The sequence below is a fragment of the Zonotrichia albicollis genome, chromosome Z, assembly GCF_047830755.1.
Source record: "Zonotrichia albicollis isolate bZonAlb1 chromosome Z, bZonAlb1.hap1, whole genome shotgun sequence".
In the NCBI taxonomy this organism is placed as follows: domain Eukaryota; kingdom Metazoa; phylum Chordata; class Aves; order Passeriformes; family Passerellidae; genus Zonotrichia; species Zonotrichia albicollis.
The window spans coordinates 65,632,640-65,649,369 of record NC_133860.1 but is presented as its reverse complement, the minus strand read 5'-3'; the positions used below and the strand labels follow the sequence as shown (position 1 = coordinate 65,649,369).

General features: G+C 41.6%; 1 protein-coding gene across 1 annotated transcript in view; it reads right to left on the bottom strand.

The window, feature by feature from the left end:
* Nucleotides 1-501: 501 nt before the first annotated feature.
* NCBP1 (nuclear cap binding protein subunit 1) overlaps nucleotides 502-16,730 on the bottom strand; it is a 28,945-nt gene continuing 12,716 nt past the window's right edge. The window contains exons 15-23 of the mRNA XM_026796801.2: nucleotides 15,629-15,732; nucleotides 14,668-14,790; nucleotides 13,411-13,513; nucleotides 11,962-12,055; nucleotides 9,370-9,473; nucleotides 8,610-8,724; nucleotides 3,331-3,474; nucleotides 2,803-2,916; nucleotides 502-1,910 (exon numbers count right to left, since the gene is read on the bottom strand). Of these exons, the coding sequence (XP_026652602.1) occupies nucleotides 1,797-1,910; nucleotides 2,803-2,916; nucleotides 3,331-3,474; nucleotides 8,610-8,724; nucleotides 9,370-9,473; nucleotides 11,962-12,055; nucleotides 13,411-13,513; nucleotides 14,668-14,790; nucleotides 15,629-15,732 (1,015 nt within the window). The 3' untranslated portion in view covers nucleotides 502-1,796. The remainder of the gene's footprint in view (nucleotides 1,911-2,802; nucleotides 2,917-3,330; nucleotides 3,475-8,609; nucleotides 8,725-9,369; nucleotides 9,474-11,961; nucleotides 12,056-13,410; nucleotides 13,514-14,667; nucleotides 14,791-15,628; nucleotides 15,733-16,730) is intronic.

The window sequence follows — 16,730 nt, the reverse complement described above, 5'->3', positions numbered from 1 at the left end:
TCCTAAAAATTAAAAAAAAAAACCAACACAAAATCCTATTTGATTACTCCAGAACATTAACAGAGAAATATCTGAAGCGTAAGTCCGTGCATGACTGACAAAATCCTTGCATAAAGCAAATTTACAACAAATAACAATACACCCTGAAAGAATGGCGGGGGGTGGAAAATCAGTCAAGTCAGAAAGGGCAAGCAGAAAAAGTAGAAGTAACAGATCTAAGTCTATGAGGATATACAGGGTTGCTACAGGCCACACACAAAAATCAGATGAAAGGTCAAAGCAAAATGTTCAATTTTTTACCCTCCTTGCTTATTCAGGAGGTCATTGGTCAATGTACAGGTGAAATGCATTTCTACGTATAATACCTAAAAAAAATAATTTGTACAGGAACAAAATTACTCAAAGCACATAATTTCCTAAGCTAAACAGCACTGAGTATGAAATTCTTTAAAACATTCACCTGCAAAATGAAGAGACCATAAACAGCTTGGAAGCCCCCTGCATGCTGACGGACCTGAGCACCTAAGGCAGTGTCTCTGCTGCTCACTGTGGTACAGAACACTCTGGTTTGGCTCTTATGTACCTCATGTTACTGGCCTAACTTAAAACTAAGTCTGCTCTACTTTCAGTTGTGTTCTCAGTCTAGGCCTCTCCTGTAATGTGTATCGCTTAATTCAGCATTAAAACACTTCTCAAGACATGGGAGCAACGTGCTGCTGTCATGTTTAAAGCGAGGGCAGCCTAGCAGATGCAACAGTTGCTGCCAAGCCAGATGAAGTGCGAGCACTTGGTTCATCCACTGTCACTAACAGAAAGATTTCTGACATCCTGCAGGCCTGCAGGTCCAGCCCAGCACAAATGTGACAGTCCAATGAGTTACAGGCTGAAAGAAAAAAGCAAGCTCAGCCCTGTCTGGGGCATCTAGGGCTGGAGCTCCCAATTCCTAGGTAAGGCTTGCAGCATGGAAGTCAGAAGTTTGTTCCACACCAACTCTTGCTTACTGTCTCTGTTTAAAAGAGAAGACTGCTACCAAGAGCAGTTAATGATTTCTTGACCACAACGCAAAAAGAATTGCATTTTTCAGAAGTGGTCCATGAAGTTTCTCTATGACTGTTTATAGATACTGTAATAAGACACTAGACAATACATTTATAAAACATATTTCAATTGTACTATATGTTTTTTCAAACTGTGAAAAATCTATCTGGCTTGGTAATAAAACAAATTTGTATGCTCTATGCTACTTTGTGAAAATGTGTTTCACATGCCCAAAATTAAGATAGTTTTCCTATGTCATACACTAGAGAACTTATCCTACTGCTCACTGAGAAGGTGCATCCCCTTTCCTACTCACAAAACACTATGAATTGTTCCTCATTTCTGCAATTAATCTGATTTAAAGGACAAGCAGAGGAAACAAATTCCATTGCTTGGGGTTGGCTTCTTTTGTTGCAAGGTTAGAAATATTTTTTGGGGGAGGAGTGTGCCTGATTTTTATATAGGCAAGAGGGGAGAAATAAAATTACCACCATGAAGAGAAAAGTCAAACTAAATTAAAAGACAACAAAAAGAATTAATACTTTACTTCACAAATATCCCCTATTAGTCATAACTTTTAAGGCTTACAATGCTTACACAGTTTGGTTTTTTTAGAACACTCTTTTGTTGTATATAGGAGCACGTGAAAGCCAGTTTTAGTAAAAAAAATTCTTCCATCCCCATGTTAAGTTTTGCCATTAAAAAAAATTAAATTTCACTAAAGTCCTGCAGACAAGACTCTGTCCACGGAAGATCCCTCAGGCCTGCAGAGCACAGAACTGCTGAAACACAGCCAGAATGTGGTGGTCCAGTTCAGCTGTGAACAGGAGGTTCTCTAGTGTCACCATGTACTGCTGGATTATCTGGTGGTGCTGGCAGATAAAAAACACAAAAACAAACAATATACGTTTACTGTTTTTACATTTATATCAGAATAGGCAGAGAAGTAAGATATGCAAGAACCACAAGTGTTCTAATCTGAATTGTTTAGCGCATCTAAGTTTCCACAACACAGAAGCTGTGGATAAGAAAAGCATGATGTAGAGGCACTGCTGACTGCAAGAATGAAGCCTGTACTGAAATCCTGCCTTGCGCTCCCTGTAACTCCTCCCTCATGGATCCTGAGCTGTGTGTAGGATCCAATGCCACTGCAGGTATCTTGGGAGAATCATGGTATTTGCTTTCCTCTGAAGACATCTACTACCAGGGAAGGATTCATCCCAAGGGACAATTACACCAATGCTTCCATTCTTCAACACATCTTGTGCTCACACAGATATAACCTCCTGTAACTAATCACTTTCATCCAGCCACCTGTGCTTATTAACTGATTTAATACAGAGCCAAATATTAAAAAAACATGTTTCATAGATATTTACAAACCCCACTAAAAGGAATCCTGCAATATTTAAATTCACTTATTTAAAACATGTCTATTTTAGCATTCTTGCTTGTTCACAACTTTGCCCTTACTAAAAACACGCAGTTAGGTGTAAATCGGTGAAATTCATAAGCACATCTTTAAATATTTTTGCAGTACGCTAACAGTGAGGAAATTCTGCACTCAGGATCAGTCACTCCACCTGACTGCGGCAGGGATTTGGCCAGAGCCGGAGAGCTGTGACCTGGCCCCACAGCAGCCCCTGGGAAAAGGTGCTGCTGCCACCTACTGCTACTCCCGGGGAGCCTCAGCCCTCCAGCAGCCGAGCTTTCCCCGGGAAGCATGGCCCTGCAACACCCTTCCAGCTGAGAAATGAAACTTACCTGCAGGAAGATCTGCTGCAACCTCTCTATACAGCTCTTGTACCAAGGTGTAAATACATCAATTCCACCAGTCTCACAGCGCACTAAGTGCTCCGTTAACAACATAATGAAACGCTGCAGTAGGGGAGAAAAAACCCAAACTTGTTCAGTCTCATTAAACTAAAGAATCCTAACCTAAGGTAAGAGGATATGGGTGTCAGAAGCTTTGAAACAGCACTTAAAAGAATAATTATTTTGCCTGGCAAATACTGAATTTAGTATGAAAATAAACTAGTTACCTTCTGGTTGTTCAGGAAATTGTGTGCTAGCAGAACTCCTCTCTTCCTAAGCACTTGAAACTCATCAGATCCTGTTCCAAACCAGTCTTTACAGAGGGATGATGTGGATTGACTCTAACCCATGGTGAAGTCATCAACCCCTTCCCATACGATTATTCCAAGAAAATGCCCAAGATAGTAGTGATGCTGAAAACTTATAAATCAAGTAACTTTGAAATCTAAACTGAGAAGACACTTTGACCATCATTACCTGGAATATAACAAGAAAGAGATTCTTCTGCTCACTCTGGGCTGACTCTACTTTTTCCTGCAAGCGCTCTATCTGCTCTTCCAGTGGTCCATCTTCCCGATCGGTGCTTCGGTCATCATCGTCATCGTCATCATCACTGTCTCGCTGTAAATGACAACACCACAGGACTTAAACAGCAATTTGGCAGGTGTGGATACCATTAATGCCCTCCAGTTCCACCTGAGAAAACGTCTGCAGAACTACTGAAGAGCAGCACACAATTCTAGATAAAAATTTGGAAGGAAAAATTCTAATAAGGGAACACCCTGGAAAAAAAAATTACCAAGATTTCAGAGAAACTAAAGCAAGCATAGAGACTTATCAGAACCACAGCCTTTTCCTCCAGAAAGGTGCTGTGGCTGACAGCCCAGCTGAGGTGTCCCTACACCAGGGCTTGCAGCATGAGCAGCAAACAGGAGGAGTTGGAAGCCACCATACTGCTGGACAGTTTTGACCTTGTTGTCGCTCCTGAAACTCGGTGGGATGGATCCCATGACTGAATGTGACTAACAATGGCCACAGGCTGTTCAGAGGGAAGAAAGAGACACAGAGGGATTGCCCATCAAGAGCTGAGTGTGAGAGTCTCTGAAGAACAGGCATGAGCCAGTGTGAAGCTGGTGGGTGCTGATCCCAGCCCGGGCAGCACCGGGAGCCTTTGGCGGGGCCTGTGCCCGGCTCCGGCCCAGCAGAGCCCGCGGACGGAGCCTTCCTGCTCCAGCTGCAGGAGCACCCTGCTCACAGGCTCTGCTGCTGCTGGGGGACCACAACACCCTGCCCAGGCTGGAAAAGGAGCTGTAGGCAATATTGAGATTCCTAGAAAGCATGGAGGATAAATTCCTGACCCAGGGAGTAGCGAGCCCTACAATGGGGGAGATGTCACCTGGATCTGTTGGTCACCAACGCATGGGGGCTGATGGGGAATGGCAAGCCAGGAGACAGCCTGGGATCAGTGATCATGCCTTAGTGGAATTCACAGTCCTGAGGGATATGGGTCAGGAAAGGAGTCAAGAGAGGGCCCTGAATTTCAGGAAAGCAGACCTTCAGCATTTCAGGGACATAGTCAATGAGATTGCCTGGGAGACTGCCCTCAGGGACAAAGGAAAGGAACAGAGCTGACAAATTTCCAAGAGAGCAAAAGCTTGCAATTCCCAGGAGCAAGAAATCAGACAAGGAAGGCAGGAGGAGACTGACATGGCTCACTAGGGCACTGCTGGTCAAATTAATAGGAAATAAGCAAATGGAGAAGCAGTGGCAACAAGGGCACGTATCCTGGGAAGAGCATAGTAGGGTTGGGGTGGGGAAGGCCAAGGCAAAGCTGGATTGAACCTGGCAAGGGACACAAGGAATAACAGGAAAGTATGCCAGCCAAAAAATGGAGACCAAAGAAGGTGTGTCCCCTGACAGACAGTGCTGGTACGCTGGTAACAACAAATGAGGAGAAGGCTGAGGAACTCAAGTTTCTTCAAAATAACTTCTTTTCATGGCATCTTCAATGGTAACCCCTCTTCCCACATCCCTTGAGTGGACAAACAGCAAGATGGGGACTGTGTGTGCCAAGTCTCTCCCACTCTAAGTAAAATTCAGGTTCATGGCTACCTGAAGAACTTAAAAGTACAGGACCAAGGAGATGCATCCTAGAGTTGTGAGGCAACGAGCTGATGTAGGATGTAGTTGCCAAACCCCTCTCCCTGACATTTGAAAAGTTGTGGCTGTCAGGTGAAATCCCAGGTGACTGGAAAAGGGAAAACATTGTACCCATCTTTTAAAAGGGTAGAAAGGAGGACCCCTGGAACAGCTGAGCTGTGAGCATCACCTCTATGCCTGGGAAGATCATGGAACAGATCCTGCTGGAAGCTGTGCTAAGGCACATGGAGGACATGGAGGTGATTTGGGACAGCCAGCACGGCTTTACCAAGGGCAAGTCCTGCCTGGCCAGCCTGCAGGCCCTCTGTGATGGAGTGACTCCACTTGTGGACAAGGGAAAGGGAGCAGATGTCATTTATCAGGACTTTGACATGGCTCCCCACAACATCCTTCCCTCTAAAATGGAGAGAGATGGATTTGATGGGTGAACTGTTACAGGGATAGGAAATTGCTGGCATCCAGAGGGTAGTGATCAACAAATCTGGAGTCCTAGTCAGTAGGACATCAGTGACCAGTGGTGCTGCCCAGGGATTTGTACTGGGACCAATGTCATCCTGATTCATCACACGGACAAAGGGGTTGAGTGCACCCTCATCAAGTCTGCAGATGACACCAAGCTGTGTGGTGCAGCTGACATTCCTAAAGGACAGGATGCTGTCCAGAGGGATCTGCACAAGCTCAAGAAGGAGCCCACAGGAATCCATGAGGATCAACAAGGCCAAGCTCAAGGTGCTGCACCTGGGCCAGGACAACCCCCAGTATCAGGGGACAGGCTGGGCATGAGCAGATGGAGAGCAGCCCAGCGAGAAGGACTTGGGGGTGCTGGTGGGTGAGAGGCTGGACATGACCCAGCCATGGCACTCCCAGCCCAGAGAGCCAAACGTGTCCTGGGCTGCATCCAGAGCAGCGTGGGCAGCAGGGCAGGGAGGGGATTCTGCCCCTCTGCTCTGCTCTGCTCTGGGGAGAGCCCACCTGGAACCTGCATCCAGCTCTGGGCTCCCAGCACAGGGAGGACATGGAACTGCTGGAGTGGGTCCAGAGGAGGGACACCAAGATGATCAGAGGGATGGAGCATGTCCCTTACAAGGGAAAGGCTGAGAGAATTGGGATTGTCCAGCCTGGAGCAGAGCAGGCTCTGAGGTGATCTAACTGCAGCCTTCAAGTATTTGAAGGGAGCCTCCAAGAAAGAAGGACTAATAACAAGAGCATGCAGTGGTAGAACAAGGATGAATGGCCCTAAACGGAAAGACAGTAGGATTATATAATAAATAGAGAAAAGCTCTTTACTGTGAGAAGGGTGAGGCACTGGAACAGGTTGCCCGGAAAAGCTCAGGATGCCCCATCCTTGAGACTGTTCAAGGCCAGACTGGATGGAGCTCTGAGCAAGCTGGTCTAGTGGGGAGTTGGAAGTGTCCCTGCTCATGGCAAGGGCTTAAAACTAGGTGATGTTCGAGGTCCCTTCCTACTCAGGCCAATCTGTGATTTCACAGTTTATTTAAGGGAAACAGTGAAAGGCAATATGCCTGCTAATTTTATCATTACATAGTAACAAACAACTTTGTTTTTAAAAACAATCTGGCATAGATTTTTTCAAATTGTATTTACTGCAGCAAGACAGGTAATTAACTAAAGAGTTTTGAAATCTCTTTAAAAAAATAATGCACCTGGTGCAAATTCTCTCCTGCACTTGGTGCAAGAACTCAGATGAATCCAGCTAGTTAGCACAACAGGAAGGCTGAAGACTGCAGCCACTGTTATGAAGTGGGTACTCCCTATATTCATGATCAAAAAGGTTACTCTCAAGACTAGAAAAGGTCAGGGCAGAAACAGATCTACTAACTAGGACCATGACATGCTTCACTGCATCAAAAACAACACAACACCACCCACAAAATACACCTAAGAACCAGCTCAGGTGACTAAGTCTTAGACAAGACTACAAGGCATAGAGGAGGAAAGACAGGATCTGATGGATTATGGTAAATCCAAACACAAGACACTGCTTTAGTATCATATAGTTGTTTCTGTGCAAAGTCATCCACAAATCACCAGCTCAAAACTTTAAATATCTGTAAAAGAAGCATGTGTAACTTGGGATAAATGCATTAACTCACCTACAGCATAGGAAATGAAGTTCATAACCACAAGGCAGGTACAGCTCTGAATCAGTATATAAAAAAAAAACTTACCAGAACAAATGAGAATTTAATTTTATCTCTATAGGAACTTGCCTTTTTCCCATCTATAGAGGTTTCCTGAACTCAAAACACTGAAGGACCAGATAAATCATGTAAGCATTGAATTCATTCCATGGTAAGGGAACACTCTTCATGCTGGGGAAATGAAAACTTCCTCTAAAAGGAATGGTCATGCAGCAGAGCAACAGCCTGCAGAACTACTCACTGTTGCATACAAATGTTTCTTCCTGGCACGATACTCATTTAAAGTACTAAGTAATAAAGAGCTGCAGCAAGAGACAAGGACAGAAATTAAAACACTGATATATTTAGAGATGCCAGAGAAGCTCTTTGCCTCACAGTAAGATCAATGACTGCACCTACGTCTTCCATAATCACAGGCATTCATTAACTGCTCATCAATGTAGACTGAGGAGGCAACCAAGATGGCTGCTGCTGTGAGTGAAGGAAACAAGATGAAGGCACTAGGATGAACCAACATTGGCAAGCTGGGAGTTATTAGTGATCTCTCAACAGAAGCTTCTGGACAAATTACTGACTTGAGAGCTTTCTTCAAAAAACATCAGCAAGCTCTGTGTCACATTTTGACATTAACCTCATTCAAAATTTTGGAGCTAGCTAAGGGTTTTATGCAGGTAAACACACTTACAGACCTCAAAGAAACACAGAAATTCTCCCTTGCTTTCTGCAATTCAGCGTATTTATATCCTGACTTAATTCTGTCATAATTAAGTCCTGCATTCAGGCAAGCTTCCTCAGGCCCTATCTTTTCCAGCTGCCACAGATGAAGACACTCACTCCCTTTTACTGGCCCACTTGAGACAACAGAACACAACAGCAGCTGGTTCCTCAACAGTTTGCTGTATTTAATAATGCAAGAACATGCAACCATATTCAGGAAAATAAGTTGGAAGAAGGAAGTGCCATGCCAGTGTCAGGATCCAGCAGCATCCATCAGAAGAACAGTAACAGCCAACTTCTCAATTGCAAATAGCTGTTTCTGTGCACTTCTGCATGGAAGCCACAAGAGCACTCTTTTATAGAATTTACTATGAATAATTTGTAACTGTTCTTACTGTCCTCTAATAAGGTAATTGGAATCCAGATTAGAAGGCAAGTGGAAGTTCACATTGGAAGAGAAACTTGTGAGAGAGAACTTGAACAGACCAAATACGTATACATGCCTTTAAAAGATTTTACTGAATTCTTAAATTACAGCTAGGACTAAGAACATGCATCTGATTTTTGATGTCTCAGTGCTACAGCTGACCACACCTCTGCAGACATACTTCTGGAACCATCATACATATTCAGTCCTTCCCAAAACCAACTGAGCATCTGTAGATCAGCATGCAGGCCTATATAACTTGGTTTAAGATTTACAAACAAATTACTCACTCTTTTGTGCTGCCTGGCCAATCTTGCTTTGGTCTCCTCCAGTTCTTTATGAATCTTCAGGACATGCTTATTCATCTTACGAATTGTGGAATGTAAGATCTCCCAGATATAAAACCTAGGAAAGACACACAGCTCAAAACACCACATTACACACTACTTGAAAATAGGAAATTAAATGTCATTTTTTAACAGAAAAATATAAGTGGGAGAAATTAGAAAATCTACATATCATTTAAGGAGACATCTATTTACCAGAGTGAATGAACACCCAGCATACTTGTAATGCAAGAAATCTTAGCCATCAGTTCTTGCCTATCTGTTGCAGTACACTTCAGAGTCAGAATTTTATTTCATGTACACACTGCAAGAGTATTAACACTAAACTTGACTCCTCAGATCTAACAGTTCTGATCTCAGTTTGCAGGGCACCTGTGGTGGCACAAGTTACATCCCACCCCAAGGGCCAGGAGGTGCCCAGCCAGCAGCAATACGACACAGCAACAGACTGTCTAGCAACAGCTCCACTTCAGCAGGCTTAGACACTGCTAGCAAAATTACATGCTAGCAGCAATCTTGCACTTCATGCCAACATTCATACCCCAGTTCAGAAAGAAAAGTGTTAAAGTACGTATTTTGTAGAAAGGGCAAAAGCCCAATTGTACCTTATTCCACTACTGAGTTTTCAAAGATTGTACTATGTACTGGAGAGTTAAAATAGCAAATCAAAGACAAATAACATCCCCAACCAAGTTCTTGTTACCTGGTAAAATCATGTGCCAGCTCTGAAGAAAAGATCCAGTTTGCTACTGCAGCACAGTCAACAATTTGTGTCCGAATCATCTTGTCCACAAGCACAGCAATCATCTGTATTTTGTGAAAGACAATACATACAAAATATGTGTAAAACATTCCATCCTCAGATAAAACCAGAAATGATTCGATGCAACACTATATCAAGTGGTATTACTGAGTAATTTCAAATACTTTAACAAACTGGGTAGTCTAGCTTAAAATATTTCAAATGAGGGGATCTGTATCAATTACATACAGCATTTTAACTCTCTTAACAACCATACCTACTTCTGAAAGCATTACTCCTTATTAGCATACATACTCCCATACAAAAGCAAAAAATACAAAAATCAGAGCTGGAACTGAGGCCTTGACAGACACGAGCGCTAGTATTTGACATCAAAGTACTCCAACCAGAGTACATACACCTGTCAGATCACCATAATGAAGGAGCTGCTGTTAGCCTACTCTCCTTGAACTGCAACAGCCCTCAGACATGACAGTAAGCTGTCCTCGACAGGGCACATTAACTTCAGGACAGAACAAACAAGCATCGTGGAGCCACCGGAAAGGTTTACTTGCTACAGGCACTGCCATGATTCTGAGGGAGTTGCAAGCCATTTAGCAGGCAACTGCAAAGAAGAGTTACTGACTAAAGAAGATGCAAGCTGTTCAGAAAAAGGGGCTTATCTTAGTTACTCATGTGATTGAATGCCACAGTATCTAAGAACCACAGCCTGCACTGTATTTATCCTTACAACCACCCGTCGTCAAATGAGGAAGTGTAACAAAGCTCCTTATAAGGAAGGAAAATTAAAATAACTGAATGAATCATACAGAGGACTCAGCAGTCAACTTTCAAGTCCCAGGATAGTATCCTATGCTCTATTTTTCTTTCTGCATTGCCAGGAAGGATTTCTGATTACTTAGCCCAGTCTTCCAAAAAACACACATCTAGGATTTCAAGAAAATATTTAACCTCAATGTTAGAGTTTCTCTTTATGAAGTCATCACCACTAGCTTGCTCTTAAATCCAGGGACTATTGGCTCCTGCTATTAAGTCACTACCTGCAGCACAGACAACTCATTAGTGTTTTAAGCGATATAAGCATTGTTGGTCTGAATCAAATCAAAGATGCTCCAGCAGACATGGGAGTAGGGTGTACATCCTGAAAACAGACTCTGGACAAGTGTCCTGCTCTGAAGGCACCATTCCTTCCATGTGACAAGGAGGCTGAGGACTTGGGAGTAAGAAAAAGTTCTTGATCAGAAGCAAAACCCACTGAAGTACAGTAGAAGCAAGAGAAGAAAAGTTCCATGATTAAGTAAAAGAGCAAATAACAGACTTTCTAAGTTTTGTACATGAGATTTTTTAAAGGGACCTTGATTTACTAATAAAAATGTAACATGACTATCTAGTCTGGATTTGAAACCTCCATCTCAGTTTGGTAATGCTGTGATACAAAGGAATGAAAAGGAAGCTGATTCAGGTATTACACTGCAGTTATGAAATTTCTTCTGATCTAGTAAAATGGCAGCAAAAAGTAGGTCAGACTGTAAATGTCACATTTGCAAGGTCAGTAAACTGGGTAAGAAGTTAAATATATTTTTTTTAAATCCTCATTTTATGATGCTTTTAAGAGATGTAACAGCTTGCACCGGTATCTCCTAGATGCTCATTTTTTCCACTAGAGAATGGACCACAGGTCTAGTAGCAGATGCAAGAATTACTCCTGGTTCTCAGTGGCATCACTTCTTATAGTCTTGCCTGTGCAACTGCAAGACACAGTTCACTTTCCAGCAACACAAACAAACTGGCAAGGAATACATGAAGTAACGAATGCAGGCAAAGTCAGCCCAAGTTCCTCATTGATTTCTATTCATAGAATGACAGCTGATGTTAAACACAATTGCTGAGAAGAAACAGAACAGCTTAAACAACTGAGACACCTTTTGTAGGTCTTTTAGGGTGTTAACTCCTCTGGCTTGAGAGTGAACATTATCCCAGCACTATCAGACTGATCCTGTTCTGAACAGCCACTACTGCAGCTCTACTCACCCTGCCCACACACAACAGTGACTCCAGCATGAGCTCTGTGTAATAACTGGACAGCTTCCACTAGCAGTTGTTGTGGGGGGGGGAAAAAAAGCCCTAAAATCTCTAGGCTTCCACACTTCTAGGATTGTGGCCTGTTTTAGAAATGATATCTACATCTTGTTTAAATTTATGTATTTATGTTGCTTTCAAACTTTGAACAAAGCCATGGTTTCAGCAAAAGTTATTCTCTTGTTCAACAGCCAGCATAGTTTGAATCTGAGTCTTAAAGACAGTCCTTGCTCTTTCACAGTGAATTCTACCTGAGAAAGAAGCAGTACCACTGATGGCATATGTTTTATGGCCTTCATTTGAGTATAGCAACAATAAAAAAAAAATCTAAACTTCTTTAGAACGACAATAGACAAATCTTAAAGGATATAAAACAAACTGTACATTTTTTTATTCACATATGACCTCTGTGAGCTGAAACTCACAAAGATCCTTGACATTTCAGGATCTTACCTGTGGATGATTCTTCCAAACCTCATACACAACTCTCAGAACATGAAGCTTCCCCTCATCACTTTCAGCAAGTGTTTTGAAGACTTCATGAAACCTTTTAATAGAAGTAAGTAGTCAATGGATAGGATGGGACCAGGTCAAAAGAGCAGCAGATATAAGGCAAGTGGTTTACATTGGCTAAAAGAAAATTATGTGACTATCTACAGCATGTCTTAGACAACTGTTCCCTGGAAAATATTACCATCCTGAGCTAAAATAGTCTACAAAGAAATGACATCTCCTAACAGCAACTTACATGCTAGTGGTGAACCTGCTTCCTGAAGCTAGGCTACATTTCTCAGGCTCTCAGAAGCAGGAGGCACTTTTCTGCTTCATGTGCTTATCTATACACAGCTGAAACAAAATTTGCTGCCTTTTTAGCCTTAGACCTTCCTCTTAACGTATTTCTCTAACTTCAGACACTTATCCTAAGTGCCTCTTTTCCAAGGAGAGGCTGCTAAAAGCACCTATTTTAGCAGTTACTCTGACTGCTACACTGCATTCATAGCCCAGCTTATTGTAATATAACTATAAAGCATAAGAGGCTCTTCTTGATCTCTTGGCTGCCACCGCTGTTGTGCAGCAGAGAAAATACCATGGTCTAAGCATTTGAATCACCCTGCCTCTTTTACTCCTGACTGCAGGTTACTACCTGCAGCTTCTTATCAACATTGCCTCTGTAGAGCTTCCAGGTACACGTTTTTGTAGTAGTTTTATCTGTCTTTAGGGCCAGATAGAAAAATAACTCATTAAGTCATGCAAGTGACTACCTTTCATGTAACAAACCCCTTAATATTAACTCCAAACCACAAAGGATTAAAAACATTACTCTAATTTTGCTAAAAATGGTGCAGTAAATTCTTTGCAGTTCCAGCATATCTTTAAGGGATGAACTCTAAACTCTTTTAGTATGGATTTTACTCTGCTTTCATAGACCGAAGAAATGAACAGCAGACTATTTTGAAGTTTCATGTTTTCGGGGTTTTTTTTCTTTCTTTTTTTTTTTTTTTTACACAAATATAATTGTCCTAGATTCATATTCATAGTACAAGATATTGTGATGGCAGCTACCCAGTCATTGAAATGTAGGGAAATCCCTTTTTCTTTGCCATAATCAGCAAATAAGCAATACAAAAATGAAGCAATTTTCCAAACCTGTCTCATTTATATCACATGACTGGAATGTATACATTTCTGTTAATTCCATTCCTAATGCATAATACATCTATATGTATAATGTAGGATTTACACTACCATTCCTTCAGTAAGCATGTCATTAGCTCTCTAGTCATATTGCTTTGTGGAGTACCAACAATGCTGAAGCTGGCATTCCCCTTCTTTTATCATGCATTTCACTGTCAGAATTAAACTGTTCTGTGAGCCCCAAAATAATGCAGATGATATACTTACTTTGCCAGGGCACTGAAGGAGTGGCTGAAAGACTTTGCAGCTAGATGGAGCAGAGTCTGAACAAAGACTTCTATTTTCAGAGGGTTGAAAGTAAATCCTTCACCTGCAAGTTATTTGAAGTTGAAACTATTAAATATTTCAAGTAAAGCATGTAAGCTACTCATACAGCTGTAGAGATAACTTATGGTTTTAGCTCATTTCACACGAGTTCCATACACAGAGTTTTGCAGGGCTGAGCAAGGAGCTAGTAAAGACTCCCACAAAATGTGCAGTTTCACGCTCCAATTTTGCCATGGAGAAGATGTGCAGAAACCTTTGTCACCAACATGGACTTCTGTCAGACACACAGCCACCCCACTAACATGTGACAGCACTGATGGCAGCACAGAAAGACTGCAAAGCAAACACTGCAGCTGTGCACCAAGATGAGGTCCTTGGAAGGCCATAAAGATGGGGGCGTGGGTGAGGAGGGAGAAGATAAGGATCACTAACATACAGAGGCAAACCATTTAGGATATAGGAGAGGGGTCCGCCAGGCACGTACAGCAAATATGGCTATTACAGGAATGGTGTCAGGTGCCCTCCTGAAGCTGAACATGGGCAGAAGGAAGAGCTTTAACTAGTGGGTAATGCCCAAAGCAGATCAGGAAACATGATAGTGGATCCCAGGGAAAAAAAATCCACCAGACCATGGTTGCTCTCTGCCTTGCAGCTGAACCCTTGCAAATACTACAAAAATAATGAAGCATTTGCCATTGTTTAGATCACTTCTAACTGCCTCTCACACCCCTCACTCCATAAAACACTCAGGCTTTAGGAATGAGTGCTGCCTGCGGCTGCAAGGCTAAGAGGAATGTGAGCAGTCCCTCTGTGAGACTTCATCTGTGGAACATGCCAGCCAGCAGGCTTGCTGTCTAATGTGTTGGGGGACTGCCCTGAAGGGAGGGAAGCTCTTAGGGCAGAAGCCCTGAATTTCAGAACTGCCCTCTGCCACTGAAAGCAAAGAGGATGTTAAATTCTTTTATTCCATCAATAATTGCAAGAAAACACACCTCAAGCACCAGGTTACCTCTAGGAAAAACAAGCAGGCCTCTGCATGTAAGATGTTCACAGAAAAAAACTAGCAGTGGTTTATTTACTGCTCAATTGAAACCAACTACTAGAAGGAAAAGCATACAGGTCTGTGAACCAACACATTCAGCTCCAAAGCATGGCAGATCAGTCTACACATGGAATAAATGACAGTTTGTATCTTACCATCATCATCATCCTGGTTTGGATTAGGTACATCTTTTAAAATGCTAAAGATTTCATCATTGCTGGCCTTATTTTTAATTGCGATTGTTAAACAGAGTGCCACAGTATATCCAGGAAGAGATCCTGAACAAAAAACAAAAAAAGGTCAAAAATGTGGAAAGGCAAGTAAGCACTTTTAACATCAGTCTGCCCCTCAGAGAAACAAGTACCCTTCCCAGCTACACCTAAAGCTTGGTGTTTCTAACATCATTGTCAACCTCAATATGCCATAAAATTGATCAACACATTTTCTGGTCTTCATGTTAAATTCAAAATTTGGAGTAGAACTTTTAGATGTGAGCTCCGGCAATCACGTTCCTCACTAAAGCTCTACTTCAGTTTCCACCAGGTTTCTAAAAATACAATATTTCCTTGTTTTTCCTCACTGTATCTTTGATGATGACACTTTTATGCTTAGGACTGTATTTACACTGAGCAATAAAAGGAATAATAAGGTCCCTCTCTACTTCAGTCTCTATAGTATCAGTTCCTTCTGTATGCCCATTAAATCATGTTTACAGGTAAAATATTCCAGTGCTCCATGAACTTCAAAAAATAATTTCTCATTATCACGTCTGATGCTGATTTCCATAGTATTGTGCTTTAACAGGTGAAATAGATGAATTGTCTAATTTTAGACTTCTGGCAAATAATACTGCACAACACCACAGCCATATCAGCAATAGTATCTTGATGTATCTGGATTTTCTTTGCTTCATAAGCAGCAGACAGGATTTTATTAGAGAGATCCAGGCTTAATACATATTAATTGCTCATGTGAAGCATATTTACCCATACAAAAATCATGTATATTTGATCTGTATTCTTTTTTATCAAGACAACTCATATTACAGTCAGTTTAGTGTGCTCCCTTGCTCTGAAACACTTCTTCAACTTGACCACTAGTAATTTTAATACTTACTATTGCTCTCATCTCCGTATTTGTAAATGCACACTGGATTAGCAGGGCTGAGGACAGAAAAACTTGCAGGAACAATGTCTATTATTCGCTGATGGTAGGAGAGTCTGGAAATAACAAGTTCCACAGCAGTTGAATTAAAAAAGGAATAATACCACAGCTAATGAGTTCTTTATAATGTTTTTCTGTATAGAATGTCCACAGAACAAGATTCAGGATTCCTATACAACAGAATGGTAATTCTGCTGGGTAGTAAGAGCTGAATAAACCAAAGTTATTAGAATATGTTTTCTGTTTTAACTCTGTGATGTTAGAGTTTCATCTTCATACAATTAATTTGCCTTGTGAAAAGGCTGTCTGGTAAGAAATTTTATGCAAAAACCTGTGCTGCAGAAAGCTAGTAAGATGTCAGTACTCAAAGCAGGAAAAATATTAAACCAGACATCTTCATTTTACTTTCCAGGTTCATTTCACTCTCACAAAGACTTAATTTGCTATCAGAGTTTTCAGTGAAATGGAAGACTGCTGCAGAAAAAAATGTATTTGTTGTGCAGCACAATGCTTTCACACTTTGGATACAGAATTCACCCAAACCTTGATTGTTTTCACATAACATGCTGAATAACATAGCCTTTTTCAACTACTTCGCTCTTCTACACCACTCTAATGTCAACAATTTTAAGCCCACACTACTTATCAGAACTACTGATTATGTAGTCTTGTTGGGTTTGGAGAGTTTGTTTGTTTAGACAATTGTTCCTTCGTTTAAAGTAAATGAACATCAGAGGCACCTAGAAAAATCAAGACTAAGTTCTCAGTTTTTAGTACAATTAATGGTGAGTTCCTTCTACTTCTGTGAACGTTGAATAGTTTCTACGAATATAGCCTAAGTTGTCTTTCTTCCCATGCGTATGGTGAAGCATGTCTTTAAGTAACTATGGTGTGCATGGATAGCTCACTACTGTCTGCATCACCTGTTTCTCCCTCTCTTTAAAGGCAGTGTCCTACAGCAGGTAAACCAGATTAAAAATCATACAAACAGACTCATCTTTTAACTGAAAATTAATTTTAATAATAGATGTGCCCAAGACAAGAGTCAAGTTAA